This window comes from Anabas testudineus, chromosome 16 (genome assembly GCF_900324465.2).
Source record: "Anabas testudineus chromosome 16, fAnaTes1.2, whole genome shotgun sequence".
NCBI lineage: Eukaryota > Metazoa > Chordata > Actinopteri > Anabantiformes > Anabantidae > Anabas > Anabas testudineus.
Genome location: NC_046625.1, coordinates 23,967,236 through 23,991,413, shown reverse-complemented (window position 1 = coordinate 23,991,413; position 24,178 = coordinate 23,967,236). Strand labels below are relative to the sequence as shown.

The 24,178-nt window shown below is 39.3% G+C and overlaps 2 protein-coding genes across 3 annotated transcripts in view; both read left to right on the top strand.

Moving 5' to 3' along the window:
- The window catches only part of osbpl10b (oxysterol binding protein-like 10b), a gene marked incomplete at its 5' end in the record, with an annotated part of 35,622 nt that extends 22,055 nt beyond the window's left edge, over positions 1-13,567 (top strand). Inside the window, 4 exons of the mRNA XM_026370868.1 lie at positions 10,806-10,992; positions 11,800-11,982; positions 12,579-12,732; positions 13,438-13,567. Coding sequence (XP_026226653.1) covers positions 10,806-10,992; positions 11,800-11,982; positions 12,579-12,732; positions 13,438-13,482 — 569 coding nt within the window. The remainder of the gene's footprint in view (positions 1-10,805; positions 10,993-11,799; positions 11,983-12,578; positions 12,733-13,437) is intronic.
- Positions 13,568-14,494: 927 nt separating this feature from the next.
- Positions 14,495-21,995, top strand: ggctb (gamma-glutamylcyclotransferase b). Of its 2 annotated transcripts, none has more exons than XM_026372316.1 (6): positions 14,495-14,511; positions 17,043-17,117; positions 17,555-17,679; positions 17,758-17,903; positions 18,017-18,149; positions 21,183-21,995. In XM_026372316.1, exons 3-6 carry the CDS (start codon positions 17,569-17,571, stop codon positions 21,345-21,347), a joined length of 555 nt encoding a protein of 184 aa, XP_026228101.1. In that variant the 5' UTR covers positions 14,495-14,511; positions 17,043-17,117; positions 17,555-17,568; the 3' UTR covers positions 21,348-21,995. The 2 variants fall into 2 exon arrangements, with proteins under 2 accessions (XP_026228101.1, XP_026228100.1); XM_026372315.1 differs by having other exon boundaries at positions 17,552-17,679.
- Positions 21,996-24,178: the final 2,183 nt, after the last annotated feature.

The following is a 24,178-nucleotide window of genomic DNA, read 5'->3' as shown; positions in this document are numbered from 1 at the left end:
CCCAGCAGACCACAGCATAAAAGATGACACTGGAACCACAGACTCATAAAACATCCGCAGCATGGTGCTGCAGACGTTGAAGGACCTGAGTCTCCTCAGGAAGTACATCTGGCTCTGAGCTTTTCTGTACAATGCTGATGAGTTTTTGGTCCAGTCCAGTTTGTTATCCAAGTACACTCCCAGGTATTTGTACTCGGACACAACCTCTACCTCCTCCCCCTGTATAGAGAGAGGGATGAGAGAGAGGGGCCAGCCCCTTTGTTTTATTGATGTTGAGTTGCAGATGGTTGAGTCCACACCAGTCAACAAAACTGTCCACCACTCCACAGTACTCTGTGACATCTCCACACTTAATACATCCTACAACTGCAGAGTCATCAGAGAACCTCTAAAGAGGATAGGACTCTCAGTTGTACCTGAAGTCTGAGGTGTACAGGGTGAAGAGGAATGGAGACAGAACTGTCCCCTGTGGAGCACCTGTGCTACAGACCACAGTGTCAGACACACAGTTCTGCAGGCAGACGTACTGTGGCTTGTCCAGGTGGGTGTAGGTGCGATGGAGCAGATGTATGATGGCATCATCCACTCCAAGTTGAGGTTGATAGGTAAACTGGAGGGGGCCAAGTGAGGGTTTGACCAGAGGTCGGAGGGACTCCAGGATTAGCCTCTCAAAAGCCTTCATATGAGGTCAGAGCCACTCGTCTGAAGTCATTGAGGACTCTGGGACGTGGCGTCTTATTCAATTCAATTCAATTTTATTTGTATAGCGCCAATTTATAACAGAAGTTATCTCAAGGCACTTTACAGTGTAAGGTTTAAGGCCTTACAGAAAATATTTATACAAAAAATTATAGAGAAAACCCAACAATCCCATTTGAGCAAGCTTTAAGCAACAGTGGAGAGGAAAAACTCCCTTTAGAGGAAGAAACCTCCACCAGAACCAGGCTCATAGTGGGTGGCCATCTGCCTCGACCGGTTGGGGTGAGTGGAAAGAGAAGAGAGAAAAGAACAGCAGGCTATAAAGACAACAACAAGCATCAAGAACATTGGGCAGATGAACTGGATTCTGGAGAAGTGGAGCTCCAGGCCGAGGATACCTGCAGAAAAGTACAGAGAGAGGGAGACAGAGAGGAGGAAACACAACTACAGGAGAGAGAAGACACAAAGTTAATGACATGCAATGGTGGCATTTGCATTGATACAGGAGAAAGGAGAGAGGAGAGGAGCTCAGTTTATCAGTAGAGGTCCCCCAGCAGAATAAGCTATATAAGCATAACTAAGAGATGGTTCAGAGTCACCTGATCCATCTCTAACTATAAGCTTTATAAAAAAGGAAAGTTTTAAGTCTAGTCTTAAATGTAGAGACGGGTGTCTGCCTCCCGAACCTGAACTGGGAGCTGGTTCCACAGAAGAGGGGCTTGGTAGCTAAAGGCTCTGCCTCCCATTCTACATTTGGAAACTCTAGGAACCACAAGTAAAGCTGCAGTCTGAGAGCAGAGAGTTCTGCTTGGAAGATATGGAACTATGAGGTCTTTAAGATACGATGGAGCCTGATTATTAAGGGATTTATAAGTGAGGAGAAGAATTTTAAATTCAATTTTGGATTTAACAGGGAGCCAATGGAGAGAAGCTAACGTTGGAGAAAAATGATCTCTCTTGCTAATTCCAGTCAGAACTCTGGCTGCAGCATTTTGGATTAACTGGAGGCTCTTTAATGATTAATTGGGACATCCCATTAATAAGGAATTACAATAGTCCAGTCTGGAAGTAACAAATGTATGGACTAGTTTTTCAGCATCACTTTGGGACAGGATGCTCCTAATTTTAACAATGTTTCTCAGGTGAAAAAAGGCAGTTCTAGAGATTCCTTTGATGTATGAAGTGAAGGAGATATCCTGATCAAAGATAACTCCGAGGTTTCTTACAGTATTACTTGAGGCCAGAACTAAGTCATCAATGGTGAGAATGTGTTTAGACATAGTGTCTCTGAGATTTTTAGGCCCAAACAGTATAACCTCTGTCTTGTCTGGATTTAGGAGAAGGAAATTGGAGGACATCAAGGTCGTTATGTCTTTTAAGCATTCTTGAAGTTTGACTAATTGATTAGTTTCTCCTGGTTTCATAGAAAAATATAGCTGGGTATCATCTGCATAACAATGGAAATTTATAGAGTGTTTCCTAATAATATTCCCTAAAGGGGACATATTTAAAGTGAAAAGAATCGGTCCAAGCACAGATCCCTGTGGAACTCCATAGCTGCCTTTGCTGTGCATGGAAGACTCATCATTAACGTGTACAAACTGAAATCTATCCGATAGATACGATTTAAACCACTCTAGTGCTGTTCCTTTGATTCCAATGACATGTTCCAGTCTGTGTAATAAAATGTTGTGATCTATAGTGTCGAATGTAGCACTAAGATCTAACATGACGAGTATAGAGAGAAGTACCATTGTCTGATGCCAATAGAAGATCATTAGTAACCTTTACCAGTTCTGTTTCTGTACTATGATGTACTCTAAATCTGAAAATGTACTGAAAATCTTCATACAAGTTATTGCTACGCAGGTGGTCGTACAATTGCTTAGAAACTATCTTTTCAAGGATTTTAGAGATAAAGGGCAGATTGGATATTGGTCTATAATTCGCTAAGACCCCTGAGTCCAGAGTAGGCTTTTTGAGTAGGGGCTTGAGTACAGCAACCTTAAAAGCCTGTGGTACGTAGCCTATTTGTAAAGACAGATTGATCTGATCTAATATGGACGTGCTGATCAAAGGTAAGACATCCTTGAGGAGTCTAGTCGGGATGGGGTCTAAGAGACATGTTGATGGTTTAGAGGAATTAATTACTGAAATTAATTCAGAATGATCTACGGGGAGGAAGCAGTCTAAGTACGAGCGTGGATCTAGAGTTGTTGTACAATCCATGCTATATGCAGGGAGGATCTGATCAATTTCTTCTCTAATAGTTATGATTTTATTTGTAAAAAAATTCATAAAATCATTGCTGCTGAGAGTTGACGGAAAACTAGGCTAAACCGAGCTATGACTCTTTGTCAGCCTGACTACAGTGCTGAAAAGAAACCTAGGGTTGTTCTTATTTGCCTCTATTATTGAGGAGTAATATGAAGTTCTAGCTTTATGCAGGGCTTTTTTATATATTATAAAACTATCTTTCCAGGCTAGGCAAGATTCATCTAAATTGGTGGAACGCCACCTCCTTTCCAACTTACGTGATTTCTGCTTTAAGCTACGGATTTGTGAATTGTACCATGGAGCTAACTTCCTCTGACTCACTAGTTTCTTTTTCAGAGGAGCAACAGTATCAAGTATTGTTCCAAGTGAAACACCAGTACTATTAACAAGATAGTCCACAGAAACATCAATAGTAATATTGAAATAACTGCCTTCCTCTGTGTTGGTACGTGGCTCTGAAATAAAAGATGGAATCAGTTCCTTAAATTTGTCAACAGCATTTTCACATAAACATCTACTGTAGAGAATCTTATCTGTAGGTTTAGTAAAGTCTGGTACTGTAAATTCAAATGTAAATAAGAAATGGTCAGATAAAAGAGGGTTTTGGGGAAAAACTATTAACTGATCAACTTCCACAACATATGTCAGAATAAGATCAAGGGTATGATTAAAACAGTGAGTGGGTTTATTTCCATTTTAGGTAAAACCAATGGAGTCTAATAGTGAATTAATGCAGTGTTGAGGCAGTTATCATCAACATCTACATGGATATTAAAGTCACCCACTATAATGACGTTATCTGCACTAAGAACTAAATCAGATAGAAACTCTGAGAATTCAATTAAAAACTCAGAGTAAGGGACAGGAGGACGGTACACAATAACAAACAGGACTGGTTTTTGATTTTTCCAGTTAGGATCAGAGATGCTAAGAGTAAGGTTCTCAAATGAATTAAAACTATGTTTAGGTCTGGGGTTGATTAGTAAACTTGAGTGGAATATTGCTGCTACTCCTCCACCCCGACCTGTGCTTCTAGGAACTTGATAATTAACATGACTTGAGGGGGTCGACTCATTCAGAGAGACATATTCATCCTGCTGCAGCCAGGTTTCAGTAAGACAGAATAAATCTATTTGATGGTCAATTATCAAATCATTTACTAACAGGGATTTAGACAAGAGAGATCTGATATTTAAAAGTCCACATTTGATTGTTGTCTTGTTATTTTGTTCTGAGAGAGGAGTCGTCTTTAACGTCTTATTCACTGGAACCAGGCACGACTTTCTCCACCCAAGAGGAACTCTCTCTAGTTGCAGGCTGAGGTTGAAGATGTGTTGGAGAACAACACATAGCTGAGGAGCACAGGCTTTCAGCACCCTTGGGCTGACTCCATCAGGACCCGCTGCTTTTGCACTTCTCTTCTCACCTGCTCAGCTGAGATTGTTAGGGTGGTGGCTGAGTTGTGTGGGGAAGGGACTGAGGAGCAGTTAGTGAACTGAAGTGGGCTCTGTGGATCACCTGGAATCGATTGAAGAAATTATTCAATTCATTGGCTCGGTCCACAGTCTCCTGGCTACTGGACTTGGCCAGTGATGGTCCTCATGCCCCTCCAAACCTCCCTGGTGTTGTTCTGCTGAAGGCTATGTTCTAGTTTTTTCCTGTACATCTCCTTCCCCTCCCTGATCCTGACAGACAGCAGTCTCTGGACCCTCCTCGCTGCCTCCCTGTCTCCTGATCTGAATGTCTTCTTTTTGTCATTCAGGATGGTTTTGATGTCCTGAGTGACCCAGGGCTTATTGTTTGGGAAGCAGCAAATGGTTTTTGTGGGTACGTGGGTGTCCACACAGAAATTGATATAGTCAGAGATGCAGTCTGTCAGTCCATCAATGTCCTCACCATGAGGTTCACAGAGAGTCTTCCAGTCTGTCTCTTCAAAGCAACCCCGCAGGGCAAGGTGTGCCCCCTCTGTCCACCTCTTTACTGTCTTAATGGTGCCAGGCTGCCTCTGAACCAAAGGTGTGTATTGTGGGAGGAGATGTACCAGGTTGTGATCTGACTTTTCCAGAGGGGGGAGGGCAGTGGAGCTGTAGGCATCTTTAACATTAGCATAGAACAGGTCCAATGTCCTCTCCCCCCTGGTGGGACAGCTTACAAACTGGGTAAAGGTAGGAAGTGTCTTATTGAGGGTGGCGTGATTAAAGTCTCCAGAGATCATAAAGAAGGCGTCAGGGTCTCTGGTCTGCAGGCTGGAGGTGACCCTCTGAATGACGTCACACGCAGCAGCGGCGTTAGCGGATGGAGGAACGTAAACAGTGATTAATATGGTGTGTGAAAACTCTCTGGGCAAATAATATGGACGAAGTCCCACAGCCAAAAGTTCAATATCAGGGCTGCATACACGCTCTTTCACAGTTGCATGACCAGGATGGCACCACCTGTTGTTAATGAGAACTGCAAGCCCCCCTCCTCTCCTCTTACCGCTCTCCTCTCGCCTCTTGTCCCAGCGCACGGTGCTAAAACCGTCTATATTAACACTGGAGTCAGGAATACGATCATGTAGCCATGTCTCTGTGAAACACTGTCAAACTACAATCTGCAAAGATTTTCTCCATCCTCACTAGAGCTGTCCATCTTATTGTCCAATGATCTCACATTACCCATAATCAGAGAGGGGAGATGAGGTTTGAATCTTCTCACCTTCTCTCTGAATTATCTTTGAGCAGGATATCTTCTTACATCATACATAAAAAAAAAAAGGTCTTTCTTCTTCCACCTGATGAATATTGCTACAATTAGGAGCATCCTGTCTCAAAGTGATGCTGTAAAAGTAGTCCAAGCATTTGTTACCTCTAAACTGAACTAATTCACTATTAATAAGATGTCCAATCCTATTAATAGGATAAAAAGCCTCCAGTTAATCCATTATCATATTTCTCCTACATTAGCTGCTCTCCATTGGGTCCTTGTAAAATCCAGAATAGAGTTTAAAATACTTCTCCTTACATATAAAGCACTTCATAATTAAGCTCTATAATATCTTAAAGACTTCAAGTTTTAAAACTATATTTTCAGTGCTGTCTTTTTTAAGTTTCACATTTTTCAGTTTTAAAACCAGATGTCCCCCTTTCAATATGTATTTTAAACACTCAACAAGTAGTTTCAGTGTTTTTACTTATGATACTGTTTTTGTCTCATATCAAGTGCCTTGAGATGACTTCTGTTGTGATTTGGCACTATATAAGAAAAATGAATTAAATTTATGTAGAAACAGTCCCTAACAATCTCACATTTCGGGGAGGAAAAACTTTGTTTAGAGGAAGAAACCTACAGCAAAACCTTGTTCCAGGCTGGGTGGCTTTCTGACTTGACCAATTAGGGTGAGTGGAAGACCAGCATGCAACAAAAGAACAACAAGAAGCAGCAAAAACACAGATTTGTAGGGCCGGTAAGTTAAAATTCTTGAAAAGGTAGCTTTTAAGCAATTGTATGACCACCTGCGTAGCAATAACTTGTATGAAGATTTCCAGTCAGGATTTAGAGTACATCATAGTACAGAAACAGAACTGGTAAAGGTTACTAATGATCTTCTATTGGCATCAGACAATGGTCTACTCTCTATCCTCGTCATGTTAGATCTTAGTGCTACATTCGACACTATTGATCACAACATTTTATTATACAGACTGGAACATGTCATTGGAATCAAAGGAACAGCACTAGAGTGGTTTAAATCGTATCTATCGGATAGATTTCAGTTTGTACACGTTAATGATGAATCTTCCATGCACAGCAAAGTCAGCTATGGAGTTCCACAGGGATCAGAGACACTATGTATAATCACGTTCTCACCCTTGATGACTTAGTATTGGCCTCAAGTAATACTGTAAAAAATCTCAGAGTTATCTTTGATCAGGATATCTCCTTCACTTCATACATCAAAGAAATCTCTAGAACTGCCTTTTTTCACCTGAGAAACATTGTTAAAATTAGGAGCATCCTGTCCCAAAGTGATGCTGAAAAACTAGTCCATGCATTTGTTACTTCCAGACTGGACTATTGTAATTCATTATTAATAGAATGCCTCAATAACTCCTTAAAAAGCCTCCAGTTAATCCAAAATGCTGCAGCCAGAGTTCTGACTGGAATTAGCAACAGAGATCATATTTCTCCTACGTTAGCTTCTCTCCATTGGCTCCCTGTTAAATCCAGAATTGAATTTAAAATTCTTCTCACGCATAAATCCCTTAATAATCAGGCTCCATCTTATCTTAAAGACCTCATAGTTCCATATCTTCCAAGCAGAACTCTCCGTTCTCAGACTGCAGGTTTACTTGTGGTTCCTAGAGTTTCCAAATATAGAATGGGAGGCAGAGCCTTTAGCTACCAAGCCCCTCTCCTGTGGAACCAGCTCCCAGTTCAGGTTCGGGAGGCAGACACCCTCTCTACATTTAAGACTAGACTTAAAACTTTCCTTTTTTATAAAGCTTATAGTTAGAGATGGATCAGGTGACTCTGAACCATCTCTTAGTTATGCTGATATAGCTTAGTCTGCTGGGGGAACTCTACTGACAAACTGAACTCCTCTCCTCTCTCCTTTCTCCTATGTCAATGCAAATGCCACCATTGCATGTCATTAACTTTGTGTCTTCTCTCTCCTGTAGTTGTGCTTCCTCCTCTCTGTCTCCCTCTCTCTGTACTTTTCTGCAGGTATCCTCGGCCTGGAGCTGTACATCTCCAGAATCCATATGACCTGCCCAATGTTCTTGATGCTTGTTGTTGTCTTGCCTGTTGTTCTTTTCTCTCTTCTCTTTCTACTCACCCCAACCGGTCGAGGCAGATGAGTCTGGTTCTGCTGGAGTTTTCTTCCTCTAAAGGGAGTTTTTCCTCTCCACTGTTGCCTAAAGCTTGCTCAAATGGGATTGTTGGGTTTTCTCTATAATCTTTTTTGTATAAATATTTTCTGTAAGGTCTTAAACCTTACACTATAGAGTACCTTGAGATAACTTCTGTTTTGAATTGGCGCTATACAAATAAAATTGAATTCAATTGAATTAACTGCCCACTAGTGGAGAGATAAGAGTGGCAGGAAGATGAATAGGAGGAAGGCAAGAAAGACCAAGACCTTTGATCTGATTATGAGATAAACACAATTACTGACCATGTGAAGAAACATGATGTCTCTTTGAAAGAGGCCAGTTGAAGGATGCAGCCAAACTTGCAGTGTACAATAGAATCTAGACTAAAAATTGTTGCATTGCTGAATCATTTTTGTTACAATATACGCATACAATACAACATAAATAAATAAAACAATTTAGAACACTAATAAAGTGGAAAGATCTTATTCTGTGATAAAATACTAATTTTATTCGAGAGAGAGGCTTTTGGAAGTTAGATGAACTGTTCAGCTAGTTTTTAGACCAGTGCTTGTTAGCAATTAAATAGAACAGTAAAGCGTGTCATTATTATCATTATCATCATTAGTGTTATTAGGACATACTCTACAAAACACAACGGAAATAATGACAATCCAGCATCAGTGATATAATTATTTATTTTTAGTTGAGAACTTTTCTCTGTAATATCAGCATTTACATTCTGTTTAGCAGGGATCGCAGGAGTGTCGTGTCATAAGTGAACTGCTACAGCCCCATATTTCTCTATCTCACGGACATTCAGTACTGCTAACTGGTGTGAATATCATTGTTTGGCATTGTGCAGATGTTCATTAGCTAAACTGAGTGTGTGTGTATGTGTCTGTGTGTGGGGGTGTGTTATCAGACAAATTCACAGACATAAATTGTATTGTATTTTTTTTCCCATTTATCCTGACTTTAGATTTGCAGGTGCAGTGTTGTTACATAGAGAAGACATTCTTGTGGACACACTGAGGATTAGCTGTTCCAGAAAAGACCTCGATGTACTAAACAAATGTGTTAAAATAAATTAGTTCGAAAAAAATTTATTATTAATTTATTTTTTTCAATGTATGCCACAGAAGATACAGTTAAAACTTTAAGCACTGGTTAAACAACTAGCAGTACTACCATTACATTATGAACAGTTAGCAACCATGCATGTGTTTTTTTACCAAGTATAATTCATGCATTGATAACAAGGAATAAGGTACTTTCACAACTGCAGGTCTTTCCATAACTTTATTGCAGTAATCAGCCTCAACATCTTCTGAAATAAGAGAAACACAATTCAGTTCAATTCAATTCAGTTTTATTTGTATAGCACCAATTCACAACAGATGTCATCTCAAGGCACTTTACAGTGCAATGTTTAAGACCTTACAGTATAATTATACAAAAAATGATATAGAAAACCCAACAATCCCATCTGAACAAGCTTTACACACAAGCACATTTATTACCAGTTGTAGTGTCTTGGAAAGTTATTTAAAAAGTTTGTCACCTTTGCTGAAATTAATTGGCTAAACCTGTCTTGACATGGGTTGACCTTTATTATGATCGAAAACTAAAACTTTACTAACACAACTACACATTAAGCAAGCACAACAACACAAACCATAACAAACCTGAAAATAGAATACCAGCTCAGTGGCTGTCTTATTTATTCTCCCTTTTCCTCACCTCTTTTTCCTCTAGGATGGCCCTTGTGACTTCAGACTAAGCATACTAAGTTAGATGACTATTGCAGTTGTGATTTAGTGCCACTGCAGCTCCTGCAAGAGGTCCCTGGGCCTCTCTGTGCACATGCTGTGAAAAACGCCTGCTCTTATATTTCATTCTTTGTTTTTGAAACTGCGATGCTTGTCTACTAACTCTATCCAAAAAGCAGATACTGAATTTGATGTTTCAGAAAGTGCTATTTTCTTTAGCATGTTAAAAAAAACATGTGACCTCAGGAGCCCTAACAGGTTTACACCACAGCCACATCTATACAAGCACTATTATTCTGTGAGCAGTACTGCAGTGCTGTTTTCCTTAATGTAAACATCATATTTATAAAAAATGAATTTTCAACCTTTGGAGTGAGAACATTTTTTGAAAGTGAGGACATTTTAGTCAGTCCTCACAATGAGAAGGGACTAGGTTTTAGGGTTAGAATTATGTTTTGGTTAGGGTGAAGTGTAGGGTGACGCAGATGGTTAGGGTTAGGGTAAGTCAGTACATGTGATAAATAAATGATACACAGTAGATTAAAATGGTCTACACAACAGTAGGGGGTTAGAGAATACATTTAACAATGAGTGTCCTCATAATGACTGTCATACAAAAATGTCTGTGTTTGTGTGTCTTGTGGGGTACAGATGTGGACATGTTAAATCTGGGAACATGGCAGCATGGCACAGGACAGCTGTTTGTTATATAAGCGGCAGTGAGGGGGGGAGGGAGCAGAGCTGAACAGGAGCTCGGAAGAGAGACAGTAGACAAATCAGATCCATAGCTGAAATCTCATCTGAAGCACAGCAACTTGGATTTCTTTTGATTTAGTACAGTATAGTAACCATTTATTTCCAATCCTAAACATATTAAACATACCCGTTATGCCTGTTGATTATTGCCCAATTGCCCCAGAATTTGTGTAATATCTAAAGCAGTAATTATCAAGGAGAGGTCTCTGCCCAGTGGTAGAAAGGAACTTGTTACATTTACTCACCATACACGTATTGTACTTCTAGTTTCACTTTATCCTTCTACTTGACTGCATTTCAGAGGAATATGTTTACTGCACTACACTTGTTGTTGTCTACATCTTTGTCTGTCTTGTTTGTTTTTCCAAAATTTGTGTTAATTGCCTGCCAGTAATTCTTTGATAAACACCCAGAGGTGCTGTCTCCCCTGTCCTGTTTCTCCCAGGTGTGCTGTATCTGTTGGAGCATGATGAGAAGTACGTGTTCACGCTGCCCTGTGCCTATGCCCGCTCCATCCTCACTGTGCCATGGGTAGAACTTGGGGGAAAGGTCACTATCGACTGTGCCAAGAGTGGATACTCTGCCACTGTCACTTTCCACACCAAACCCTTCTATGGTGGAAAGGTACACAGGTAGGCAGGGAGTCTCTTAGTTCTATTTTTCTGAAGTTGGAAATGTTCACCAGAATCACTCTGCCCTGCTACACCAGCATAAATATTCTACAGCCTCTGTTGCACCTCTCTTCCTACATCAGCAAGCATGTTATATATGGGAAATATAGGTAATAGGTGAAGACACAAAAATAGACAACCAGCTAAGGTATTTTCTAATCTTATCATTTAAAACTTCATGTAAATCTTACTTTAAAGCTAGTAACTGCAGCTGTAAGATAAATGTAGTGTAGTGGAGTAAATATAGCGGAGTGTAGTGGAGTAAATAATAAAATGTTTACCATTGAAATGTACTAGAGTACAAATATTAGCTATCATAAAATGGAAATAAAACTGCCTTAAATTTGTACATTAGAATAGCATTCCATGTTGTGCTTTTATGGAAAATGCAGACTGAACAAATGCATTTTTTCGTTGATGGAGTAACAAAGTTTCTTGAGCTTTATGACGAAGGCATGCACGTCTCAGATCACACATGGTCACCTTGTGAGTAGAGTTATACTGTACGTAGACTGTGAAGGCATCAGCTGATTGAGAGTTGGTTGCTGGAGTAAGTAATTTTAAATACTGTCAATCAGGAGTTTTTAGTAATGCATTGCTGGAGCACTCTTAAGGAATACAGACTGTGTTGTATAAATCTGTCAATATCTATCATTGGCAGTAAATTCTTTTGAATTTGCAAAGCAGAATGTATGTTACGGGTAGAAATATGTTGTGCAGCCTTGGGTTTGGTCTGTTAATAATCCTAACAATGTTGATATCTCACAGAGTAACAGCAGAGGTAAAGCACAACCAGACAGGAAACATTGTGTGTGAGGCCCAAGGGGAGTGGAACGGAATGCTTGAGTTCAGCTACAACAACAGGGAAAACAAGGTGATTGATACTTCCAAGCTGCCAGTCACCAAGAAGAAGATCCGACCTGTAGAGAAGCAGGGCCAGTACGAGTCACAGTGAGTGACACACATTATCATGTGCTGACTTTTTGTTTATTACAGCATCAACATGGTAATCTAGTGGTCTAGTTTTTAGAGAGGTCTGGTTGTTGTAGAGTGTCTGCTTGGACTGAATGTAAGTTTGGATGCAGAAAATGAAAAAAAGTGGTGAACTAAAACCAGGTTTTATAATGTTTCTTCTTACATTGTATTCTGTATCAAACCAATAACATAACCATAATGTGATAAGCATTGACATCAAATGTGTTTGTGCATGTCATTTTTCCACAAGCATCTCTATAAAAATACAGGCCAACCCAAATAGAACCTTCCATCTCTATGATTTATATTCATACATTGTCAAACCTTTATGTGGCTGGCCTGGGCTCATCACTACATGACCAAATCCTCACAGCTCAGAGCAGAGGATCAGACCATATTATGCTCCCACTCTGTCCCAATCAATTGGGCTGCATCACATCACTACCACTAGCTGTCTGTGACCTCATCCATGGACATCTTGGCACGTGGTCAGGAGACCTCTGTTTCTCTACCATCTTATCCACAATTATCCATTGTGACAATTATTCCTGTTCCGTGTTTTGTCTGTCTAGGCGTCTTTGGCAACATGTGACGGCATCACTGAAGGCAGGAAACATTGATGCTGCCACAGAACACAAACACTGCCTGGAAGAGAGGCAGCGCAGTGAGGGCAAAAGGAGAGCTGCCAACAAAACCCCCTGGAAACCCAGATATTTTGTCAAAGAGGTAATGCTGGCAGGATAAGGGTGAACTTTTCTAACTCAGTACTAAATGCAGCACAACAGGGGGACAACAGAGAAGATTTCACAATTTGGAAAGCTCATGTCTTTAAGGTATATCATCTGTTTAAAACACTACTGTAAAAGTAGTAGGACATTAGAACTTACTTGCTGAAAACCAAGACAAAAGTTGTTGGAACAGGAGCAAAATGAATTCTATTTTTACCAAGGTTAACCTGTCAATTCTGTTTGTAAATGTACATCTTAAAACTTGTTTCCAGTTTAGGACATCACTCTGATAAGTCTAGAAACAGGAGCAGTGGGACAGCCTGTATATACAGTCTATGGCTGTTACTGAGTTGAGATTGTTATTACTGACAGGACAGATGGACAAAACTCTCATACACTCCAGTAACGAAGTAATTTAGCGCTGTCCACTGCTGTTTAAGCCTTGATAATATGCTAAATAAACTGACTGAACTATTTGTTACTCTAGATAAGCAATCTCACCTCAATTTGCATTTAATAGCTTTTCTAGTGCTTTCAATCTTATCACATGATCGTCATCAATAGATAGATAGTGTTGCAGAAGTTCAAACTTTCAGATCATGTCATATGATTGAGATTCAGACAACAGACAAAAACAGACATTAAATGCACCTTGAGATAAAATTCTTCAACAGATACCGCTGACTTTTTTATGTGTGTGTAGGGTGAAGGCTGGGTATACCACAACCCTCTGTGGAAAGCTCACTGACCAGGAGCCACAAAAGCAGCTGTCCACTTCCAGGCAACAAGTGTGGCGTTCAGGGTCGAGGGCTGGCAGATAAAGGAATGAGAGAGATATGAGATGGAAAGCGTGGTGCAAGAGAGGCTCTAGGTGCCAGAACAAGATGTGCCAAAGACTACCACAGAACAACTTACAGTTGTGTTCTATAAGAGACATGTTTGTTCTCAAAAGTTGTGTCTGATCTAACAACCACTTTTGAGATTGCATTGTTCAGAAAGACGTACCTCACCAGGATCACACAATGGGACAAACAAGCCCCTGTAAACAGCTTCTACTGCTCTCACTTGTTACCTGTTTGCACAATGTACAACACAGGTTTTGCAAAATTAACTGTAAAAAATGTATTAACAATAGTGCATATGTGTGTTTTTTATGTTAACATATATGCATATAAGAATGAATAATGTACTTTACACTTTAATTTATCCCAGAGAGAGCAGAGTGGACCCAGACAGGTTCAGTTCTGAGCTTCAGCCCACTGATCTTCTCTCTAAAGGTGGGCAGACACTGTGTGGCTGTTATTATTTGTGTACTATCTCCTAAGTCACATGACATGTTTTAATCTACCTTTACACACAACCAGAAGCTGTGGCTCTTTCGATTGCACTATATAGGTTGCTAAGAGGAGCTCACATTTCACATTGGCACAAGATGTCTTTAAAATTGCAATCAAATATCAATTCAGTTTTATTTACATGGTTCCAAAAGGCACTTTACATAGTAAACTTTGGTTTAAAGAATTATATGTGAAACCTGACAAATGCCCCTTGAGCAACATTATGAAACAGTAAAGAGGAACAACTCCCTTTTACTGAAGAAACCTCTAGCAGAACCAACATTAGGGTGAGTGGGCATCTGTCTTGAGTGATGGAAAGTTGTTACAATTCCCTCCTCCGGCCACATAAGTCAGTGTCCCCGGAAGTCTCTGTGTTTTTTATTTTCCTGTTTGTGTTTTTTCCCTCACTTCCGGGGACGTGTCTCGGCTGGTTCGATCAGGTGTGTGTTTTTAGCAGGTGTTTTGTGTAACTCATTATGTGTCTTGTATTTAAGTCCATGTCTGTTTGTTTTGTTCATTTGCTAGTGTGTCAACTGTCAACCTCGTTTATTCCCTGCTTCCTCCATTTACCTTTTCCCTGACCTCTGGCTTTCGTCTCCACGGTTTGTTAGTCTTGTTAGTGTGGTCAGCCTGTGTGTTAGTAGTAGTTTAGCTTGGTAGTTTGTTCCAGCGTATAGCTGCGTTTTTGTTTCTCCTTAGTTCCAGCTTTGGCTGTGTTATTTTGTTTATTAGTCCCAGCTATTGCTGTGGTTTTGTTTAGTTTGTAGGTTTGTTGTACCACATTCGGCCGTGATTTTAATTTCCTTTTTGTTTCTCATTTACTGCGTTTGTTTCTAGTTTGACTGCCTTTTGCAGTGATCTTTAGTTTGTTCCTCCTTTTGAGTTTTTTTTTGTTTGTTTGTTTGTTTGTTTGCTTGTTTTTTTGCATTACATTACGTCTGTTCCGTATTTATCATTACGTATTCTGTTAATAAATCTTTTTTGGGAAATCTCGGTCTGCTTTTGCTGTAATTGTGCAACTGAGTCCACTAGTTAGCCCATTCGTAACAGAAAGCAGTCACTCCCATTTATATCTGTTTATGTCAACATTTTAGTTTGTAATTTTTTATTTTAATTTAATATAATTGTACTATTTTATTAGTTTATTACAGCACCAATGAAATGTAACTATACAGCAAAAGTGTTGCAACTTTAGCAGTTTAAGAACTTCAACATTTACTTCAGCATTTAACATGCTGCCAGACAACTGTGTACCCATTACTTTAACAACACACAGTTTTCATGGGAATTTCTACATACTACAGAAACAATCGTGAGGAAAAGCTATTCACAGAATGCTGAACCTCGCCTCAGAATTGTTCCACACAACAAATGCACAAGAAGTAGTTAGTGTACAGTTGTAATGTGCTGATCTGCATTGTGGAAATCCTCACTTTACTAAACGTATTTTATTTAGAGGTTGGGATTAGACTTATGAGCAGGGATACGCAGAAATCATAAGCACAGGTGTTTTGATCATAGTGCAGGGGGAACGCAATGCTTGAAAAAATAATCATTTGAGACTGTCCTCATGGAAAGATTCCCCACAGTCTGTGCATTTCAAAATAAGAGTAATTTGTATTAATCATTGAACAATAGTAATTATAATGACAAAACACAGAAGATACCATTAAAATGATGCATGGGTCACAAGAAAAAGGAATGTATTCTTGCTACTTGACTAGTAGTCGTCCCCCAAAAATGTTAAGCAGCTGCTAACCTCAGCCAAACAGTGCCAGTCTCATATCTACATTGTATCTGCTTAAATTAAACTGCTGTTGTTGGCAAAAATTACTGAATGCCACAACCACTCAATAGTCCAACCATTACTCCTCCTTATCTAGTATAGTACTCCTACCAATAGCTATCAGTTATACCAAACAGAGAGAATTAGCACTCTTTGCCCTAGTGACCTGTTATTGTAAAACAGTCTTGAATCCTGTTTTATGCTAAGCAGAAAGTGCATACTGTGGCTATAGTGGCTTGTCAAAGTATTCATACCCTTTGAACTTTTCCACATTTTCTCACATTATGACCACAAAAATAAATATATTTTATTGGAATGTTATGTGAAAGACCAACACAAAGTGGAATACTTTTGCACACTGCACTTTTCAGTTTTTTATTTGTAAAAAATAAATAAACTCATGTATAAATTTGTTTCTACTTCACAATTGTATGCCACTTTGTGATTGTTGCTTTGTTTGTGGTCATAATGTGAGAAAATGTGGAAAAGTTCAAGGGGTATGAATACTTTGACAAGCCACTGTAATGACAAGATCTGGCCTCTGCATCTGCATTGCATCTGCCCAGACTAAGTCACAGTAGCTCATAGGCAGTTTTATCAGAGAGCCAGGCCTGCTCTGTTGTCCAACCATCATCACTGTCTCACTAATCTCACCAACGGCTGCTTCAACACAACCCCTCTGAATGGAATACAGGTTTTACTAACAATGACAAGCTGGCAAGTTGACAAGTTAACTAGCAAATTAGGAGCATATCATGCTAGGTAGTATGCTGCCTGAGCTAGTAAACATTTAAATAAACCAGCCAAATCTTGTGTTGCACCATGTTAGGTAGCAGTTCAGTAAAAGTCCTAATAGGCAAAGTCTAGCTTCTCTATTAAAAAGACCAGATAGATGAAGTGTTACTGAGATGGCTGTCCATCTGCTCAGTTGTCTCATTTCTGCATGATCATCATCATATCTATCTTTTTGGTCACCTCAAAGACCAAGCTTTCCTCATGCAGTTACTTAGTTTAGCTACGGATAGGAAGAGTCCTTATGATTTTTTTATTCTGCTTCCATTTCAAATTTATTGAGACCACTGTGCTCTGGGACGGAATACATCAATATGTTACTGTGGAGGCCCACAGAAAGCTTCTTATATAGAAAGTTGCATGCCTTTTTTTAACTCTGTCCATTTGATCTAGCTTTAACACAGAAGGACTCCAGTCACAGCTCAATAAAGGTGGATGTAAACAGGACGCACCGGCCCACAGCAAAGGGTGAGAAAGCAGAGATTTCTGTTTTTAATGATTTTCATCAATTCTTAAAGCTTTTTTCACTTTGTGAATGTTGCTTGAGGACAAATGGGAACATTTGCAGATTTTACTAATTCAACTCAAATTTAAAGAAAAAAGTCATGTGAATACTTTCTGAAGCGATGTGCTGTTGGCTCACCACCAGACAAACCATGTATTGTCAGTGTGAATAGGGCTCAATGGCAGAGCAGGGGATTAGCATGAGAATGGTGTGTGAGTGCTGGAAGGCCAGTGCTTCATTTGTGTCCCTTTGCAACTCGTGTTATCTCACCTCAGCCCTCTGCTCCCCCAAACACTCAGCTGTGGCTCAGCTCAGCTCTCCACCTCTGTCATCCTCTATTCTGAATTGCTTATACTCGTCCTCAAAGCTCAAATTTCCTCCTGCATCTTCCTTCTAGCAGAAACTGGGCACAACATGGAAAATGACCACACTTTCCTGTACTTTGCATATGGTAGCAACCTACTGAAGGAGCGGCTCCAGCTCAAGAACCCCTCTGCAACAGTTCACTGTGTGGCCAGGCTCAAGGTACACCCTACTAGTCATCATTAGATCATCAACGTTCTGTTCTTAAACCAATACATGTAAATTCTCCCTTTTTGTCAGGACTATAAATTGGTATTTGGAAACCATAAGGGCCTTGCCAGTGACCGGTGGCATGGAGGTGTGGCCACCATAGAGCATAGTCCAGGTGACGAGGTGTGGGGTGTGGTGTGGAGGATGAACATGTCTGATCTGGAGTCACTCGACAGGTAAAATTTTAATGTATCAGTTTTAGTGATGGTGTCACTTGGATTTTATCAAATGTTTTCCTGTGAAACTGAAGTACATGTTATTATGGGCGTGCACATGTGCACACATTCAGGCAAGAGAATGTGACGTTAGGTGCATACAGTCCTGTGGAGCTGTCAGTGAAGACCAAAGGTCAGGAGCTCAACTGTCGCACCTACATAATGAACAGCTGTGTATATGCCCCACCATCACCACAGTATCTACAGGTAAGGTGCTTCTCCTGCATGATTGATTGTGTGTTCCAAGTACTGAAATGTTCTTCTGGATGGAAGAGAGATTACTTCCAGACAGATGCAAACACCAAGAGATTCTTCAGTACAATGAAAATGACCCAAGTACTGTGACAAACATTTACCTTTCCTGAGAAAACCAACACATTTACAAATAATGCACTGTACTTTTCCTTCAATATTATTATCGAAATGAAAATTACAAAATTAAGCACATTTGTAACCACCTAGAGTTGGCCATCCATCTGAATACTTAATGTAAATGATTTAAAAGAAGGACCTTGGTGAAAGAAGTGACCAAAAATATAATTATATGAATTTACTAGTATCGAGATACAATTTGGAACATTTTCTTAAATAATTAACACAAAATTAGCAAATTGTACCTAAAAAAATCACTACTCAAATCTAATTTTAATTATACAGTCCAATATAACAAATCATAAATTTAGATTTGTTATGAAAGCAATTATTGGAAATTTTTGTATTGATGTGTAATCGGTTTACTACTTTTTTAGTAGTACTTTTTTAGATTTTTAGTTTGTCTATTTGCATTTGTCCATTGGCTTCAAACCTTCAAACCTTAGGCTCTGCCACCTACCAGATATCACCAGATAATTAAGAGGCGAGGAAAAAAGAAAAAAACTAAGTTGTGATATATACATTTATTTATTTATTACTTTTTGTACATTATTGGATTATTGCTTTTTAGGCCTCAAACATGTAAAAAAAAACATTTGCAAAGTTTATGTTTGGTGGAACTAAAATGAATGTACTGACACAAAAAGTGCAATATTTCTCTCAAATAAAGTATTCAGATTTTACATACTCAGTACAAAATTGAGTAAATCTACTTTTCTTACCACATATTCAACAGTGGATAAACCCACATTATTTTTCTTTAGTGAGTATTTGCATTTGGAACAGCACAGTGCATGTCTGTGTGTGTGTGTGTGTGTGTGTGTGTGTGTGTGTGTGTGTGTGTGTGTGTGTGTGTGTGTGTGTGTGTGTGTGTGTGTGTGTGTGTCTGTGTGTGCGTGTGTGTAACTACAACCTTCAAACTGTACAGTTGAATCAACACCATTAGGTTTAGGATGCACCTAAAACTATAGTTTATAAATGACAATTGACAGTGACAATTTAGATATCATATGCACAACAATGAATTTTGTGTAACTTTAGGAGCAAGTTAAAAGGTCAAGAAGCAACATTCAGTCAGGAAATCTGTTGGAGTTGTGTTGTCCAATTCAAATAGTGATGGGCGGATGGATAGAGAGAGGCCGAGGATGAGGATAGGGCAGAACCCACTACCCAAATAAAGTGTCACTCTGTCAAGTTTAAATCAGTTCAGTTCAAATATAAGCAGTATTTTGTTTCTGATTAGAAATATGGCATCATCTTTATGTTTTAACATGTAAGTTACATTGGGAACCATAAGGGTAAGACATTAACTGTACAGTAAATACATTTCTCAGTTGGAAAACCTATTCATCCCAAACTATAGTATACTTTATAGTGGTTAGTGCCACTGGTCCTTACAAACTGTGGAGACATATATAATAACTAAAACAATAACCAACCTGCAACATAGTACTTAGTAACCATTATAAATGCAAAATTCCAGTGGTCAGGAATCAGTCGTTCACTATGGGTTAAAAGATGTAAAGTAGTTCTTTGTTGTCTCAACATCATCTTACATTTTGAATCTGTGACAGTGACTATCACAACTACAACATTTCCTTTGAATCATTCATAACATTATCAATGACCTTACACTGCGTGGTGTCAAAGATGACCCAGTAATGTTGCTTTGAATTGGGAAAACAAAAGAAATACAATCGTGAATCAGGTCAGGGACATCATCACCTATTCACTTTTCACCCATTTCTCCCTGTGAACCATCTGGAACATAGATCAGTCTATGCAGAGACAGACACAGTGGCTTTGTGGTGCTGTACAGTACATACAAGAGTTTGCTGTATTGTTGCCTCTGTTGTGCTCGGCTTTGTCTCTGTGTGAGCTGTGAGTAGCCGTTTTCAAATTGACTGTGATCTTTGAATCCTGTAGCAGTACATTCTACTATTACACTGCATCTGCATACAACTAATCTCAATATATGACGCTGTGATGTAGACAGATCCCTGTAGACACAGCACTGCCACACATTAGCAGCTGGTGCTAGTTCAAAATGATTAAATTACAAAACTGAACACTTTTGTAACCACCAGGATTCATCAATTTGGCCATCCGTGTGTCAGAATACTTCTGTAAATGATTTGATGAAGAAGGACCTTGGTCAAAGAGGTGACCAGAAACCCACTTGTCACTTTATGAGACCTTCAGAGGATTTCTGCAGAGATAGGAGAACCTGACAGAACCATCTCAGCAACATTTCATTATTTAGATCTTGTTTTGACACAAGAGGCAGCCTTAAGAACTCTGAGAGCTCTGCTAATTGTCTGGCAAATACCTACATACAGCTTCTCACTATGGGGGACTTCTTAGCAGCAGCAGGGACAGGACAATTGCAAGAAGGATGGAGGCAGCCAACTACAGAGATGTTTTTTCAAGAAAACCTGCTCAAATATGCATGAGACCTGAGAGTGGAATAATGGTTAATCTTTCAGTATGACAATGAGTCAAAGCAAATAGCCTTGTAGCTTCAGGACAACCTCAGACCACCCTTAGGTGGTCCAAACAATGTCCAGTTTTACTTCTTTTAAGTACTGAAGAAGTACTGTATTTTTTTATGTTTGATTCATTTGAAATTTTTAATAAATGCCAATGACTGGTGCTTACTCTAAGCTCTGATGACCTTTAGCTTTTTTAGACAATACTTTTACTGTGTTCATTTGCATAACCAGTTGTAATTTTGTTGAAAGGCACAGTATCAGTCTCTCATCCTCTCAACAGCTCCTCTCAGCTCACTCTCCAAGTACTAATGTTTGTGGCTATTATTATTTGTTATTTCAGAACAGTCAATTTATTCAGAATTATCAACTACTGCAGGTTATTGTGATGGGAGCTGAGCAGAATGGTTTACCAAAGGACTACCAGGAGAAACTGAGAGCAATCAAGACCAACATGTATGAGGGTCCTCTACCCATGATGGCTGAACTGGAGAGAGCCAGAAGAAAAGCTAAAGAGAGGGCTAACCTCGGTTCTGATGCCTGATAATCCAGCAGAATCCAGGTCCACTCTTATTCAAGGCTCAAAGACGTTCTAACACAGCCCCATGATACGACAGCCATGGTCTTCAACATACTGTTAGCCAATGTGACTTGTGCTAACAGTATGTTGTGTTTGATCTTTGTTGAGTATCATGGAACATTCAAGGCACCGAACATTTCTTATACTCTCTAAATGTTTTTTTCATATTTAAATTAGCCCCAAGGTTTAAAATAAGAAATATTTTGCAAGTGTACTTTAAGTGAATCATTGTCTTCTGTAATATGGCCCATATTTTTTCACCACATAAAGCAAAAACACAGAGATGACAGTAAATACAATGCAATCTTGCTACTATTTGTAATTCTTGAAGACTCCTAAGAAGAAATGTAGAGCAATAAATAATTAAATAAATATGAAATACCTTTACATGCTATATCTGTATCTGTGCTGCAGGGGGCAGTGCTATACTGCTAGATGAATACTTACTGTAGTGTGTCTGAACTACTTCCTTCTTATCAAATACTTTTAAATGTCTGCATTTGGCTGCTTTGCATGTTTTTCTTTGATAAACTCTGGGTGTTATATATATATGCTATATATCTAAAGCAATAATGCCTGGAAGAATTGGCTAGAAATTCCTTCTGAACAATGTGCAGGTCTGATCCACAGCTACAGGAACCACCTGGTTGAGGTTGTTGCTGCCAAGGGCAAGTCAACCAATTATTTAGTAACATTTTACAAATGTAAATAAACAATAGTAACTTTCTCGACTATCACTATGAGATTTTTATGGTTGTTCCTAATAAAGATCAGAATTTCTTTTGTGTTATTATTTTAGGCAAGTTATATTTGTTAATACTCTTGGCTTAGATGAAGATCAGATCACATTTTATGATAAATAAATGCAGAAAAACGTATGGTGTATGTGTAAGAGTCTCTTACACATACACACACTCTCTCAAGACATCTCTGAAGAGACTTGAAGGCAGATTATAGATCTGAAGAAAAGAACCTCTCCACATTCTCACTCCTGGAAGGTAACTGAAATACTTGGATACTTTATGTTTGTCAGTGTCACAGTTGGTGAAATTCCTCCCATCAACACCTATATTGTGTGAGTAAAAATTTAGACAATTTCACAATGGACTTCATACAGCATTTGACAACTAATAGGTAAATGAATTTGATTAAATGAGTGTTGTTTAATACATGGTGAGAGATAGGCCTGTGTACCTCCATTGAAGTCAGTCCATATCATGTTGTAGCATGACAACAGCGTCACAGCTCTGTGTGAATTATATGTTTTGTTTTGGACTAAAAACCTCATACTTAAACATTGACTGATGGTTCATGCAAAGGAGACCACACTTTTTGATAAGAATTGTTAAAGGGAGTCACAATGATGTAATTATGTTTGCTGCAACATTGCAGACAGTGAAGAAGGTGACAGGATGTCAGATGGTAGTTTGTTGCTTCCTGATGACTATACAGTGGAAAAACAAGTCCCAGTTGTTCCAGCTGAGTGTCTGAAAGGCCACTACAGTGCAGAGAAACTGTTCTGGTTCATGTAAATAATACACCATTTTGACCACCTAAAGAGTCGGGTCTTTTAAAATTCCATGTCTGTTGACAAAACTGGTCCCCTCTGCCCCCATCTGAGCTACTCTGTTCTGCAGAACCCCTGTCCACAAGTGCTTGCTACATCTTACATTTTTTTTCAGACCTCTTACCCACCCAAGCAAAGCTGTGGCAAAATCCCAAACAAACAAAGCATCTAAGATAGAGGGATGTATCTAGGACAGAGAGCTGTCCTGTCTGTGGGGAATAGAGGAAAACAGATATTTCTCTGGTGTGCAGCTGCAGCTCACATTCATAAACACTGGAGACTTCCATAAGGTTCCTGCCACCTAGGCCAACACCGTAATGCAGTCAAACATTAATTTCAAGTTAGATGTTATCTTTCTGTGATTTCAATTCAATTAAATTCAATTTTATTTGTATAGCACCAAATCACAACAGAAGTCATCTCAAGGCTCTTTACAGTGTCAGGTTTCCTTTCAAAAGGATACAGGAGAGGAGAGGAGAGGAGAGGAGAGGAGAGGAGAGGAGAGGAGAGGAGAGGAGAGGAGAGGAGAGGAGAGGAGAGGAGAGGAGAGGAGAGGAGAGGAGAGGAGAGGGGAGGAGAGGGGAGGAGAGGAGAGGAGAGGAGTGTACAAGTAGAGGTCTCAGCAGAGTAATCTATAGTAGCATAAATAAGAGACGATTCAAAATCACATGAGCCAGCTGTACTTTAAGAAAAAGGAAAGTTGTAAGTCTAGCCTTAAATGTAGAGAGGGTGTCTGCCACCAGAACCTGAACTGGGAGCTGGTTCCACAGTAGAAGGGCTTGATAGTTAAGGGCTCTGCCTCCCATTCTACATTTAGAAAGTCTAAGTAGACCTGCACTCTGAGAGTGAAGTCTCCTTTTACAGGGAGCCAATGGAGAGAAGTTAACTTAGGAGAAATATGATCTCTCTTGCTAATTCTAGTCAGAACTCTGGCTGCAGCATTTTGGATTAACTGGAGGCTTTTTAATGAGTTATTGGGACATCCTATTAATAAGGAATTACAATAGTCCAGTCTGGAAGTAACAAATGCATGGACTAGTTTTTCAGCATCACTTTGGGACAGGATGCTCCTAATTTTAACAATATTCCTCAGATGGAAAAATGCAGTTCTAGAGATATCTCAGATAGATATGTTAGATTTAAAGGAGATATACTGGTCAAAGATAACTCTGAGATTCCTTGCAGTATTATATGGCCAATGCTACTCTATGTCATCTAGGGTAACAAT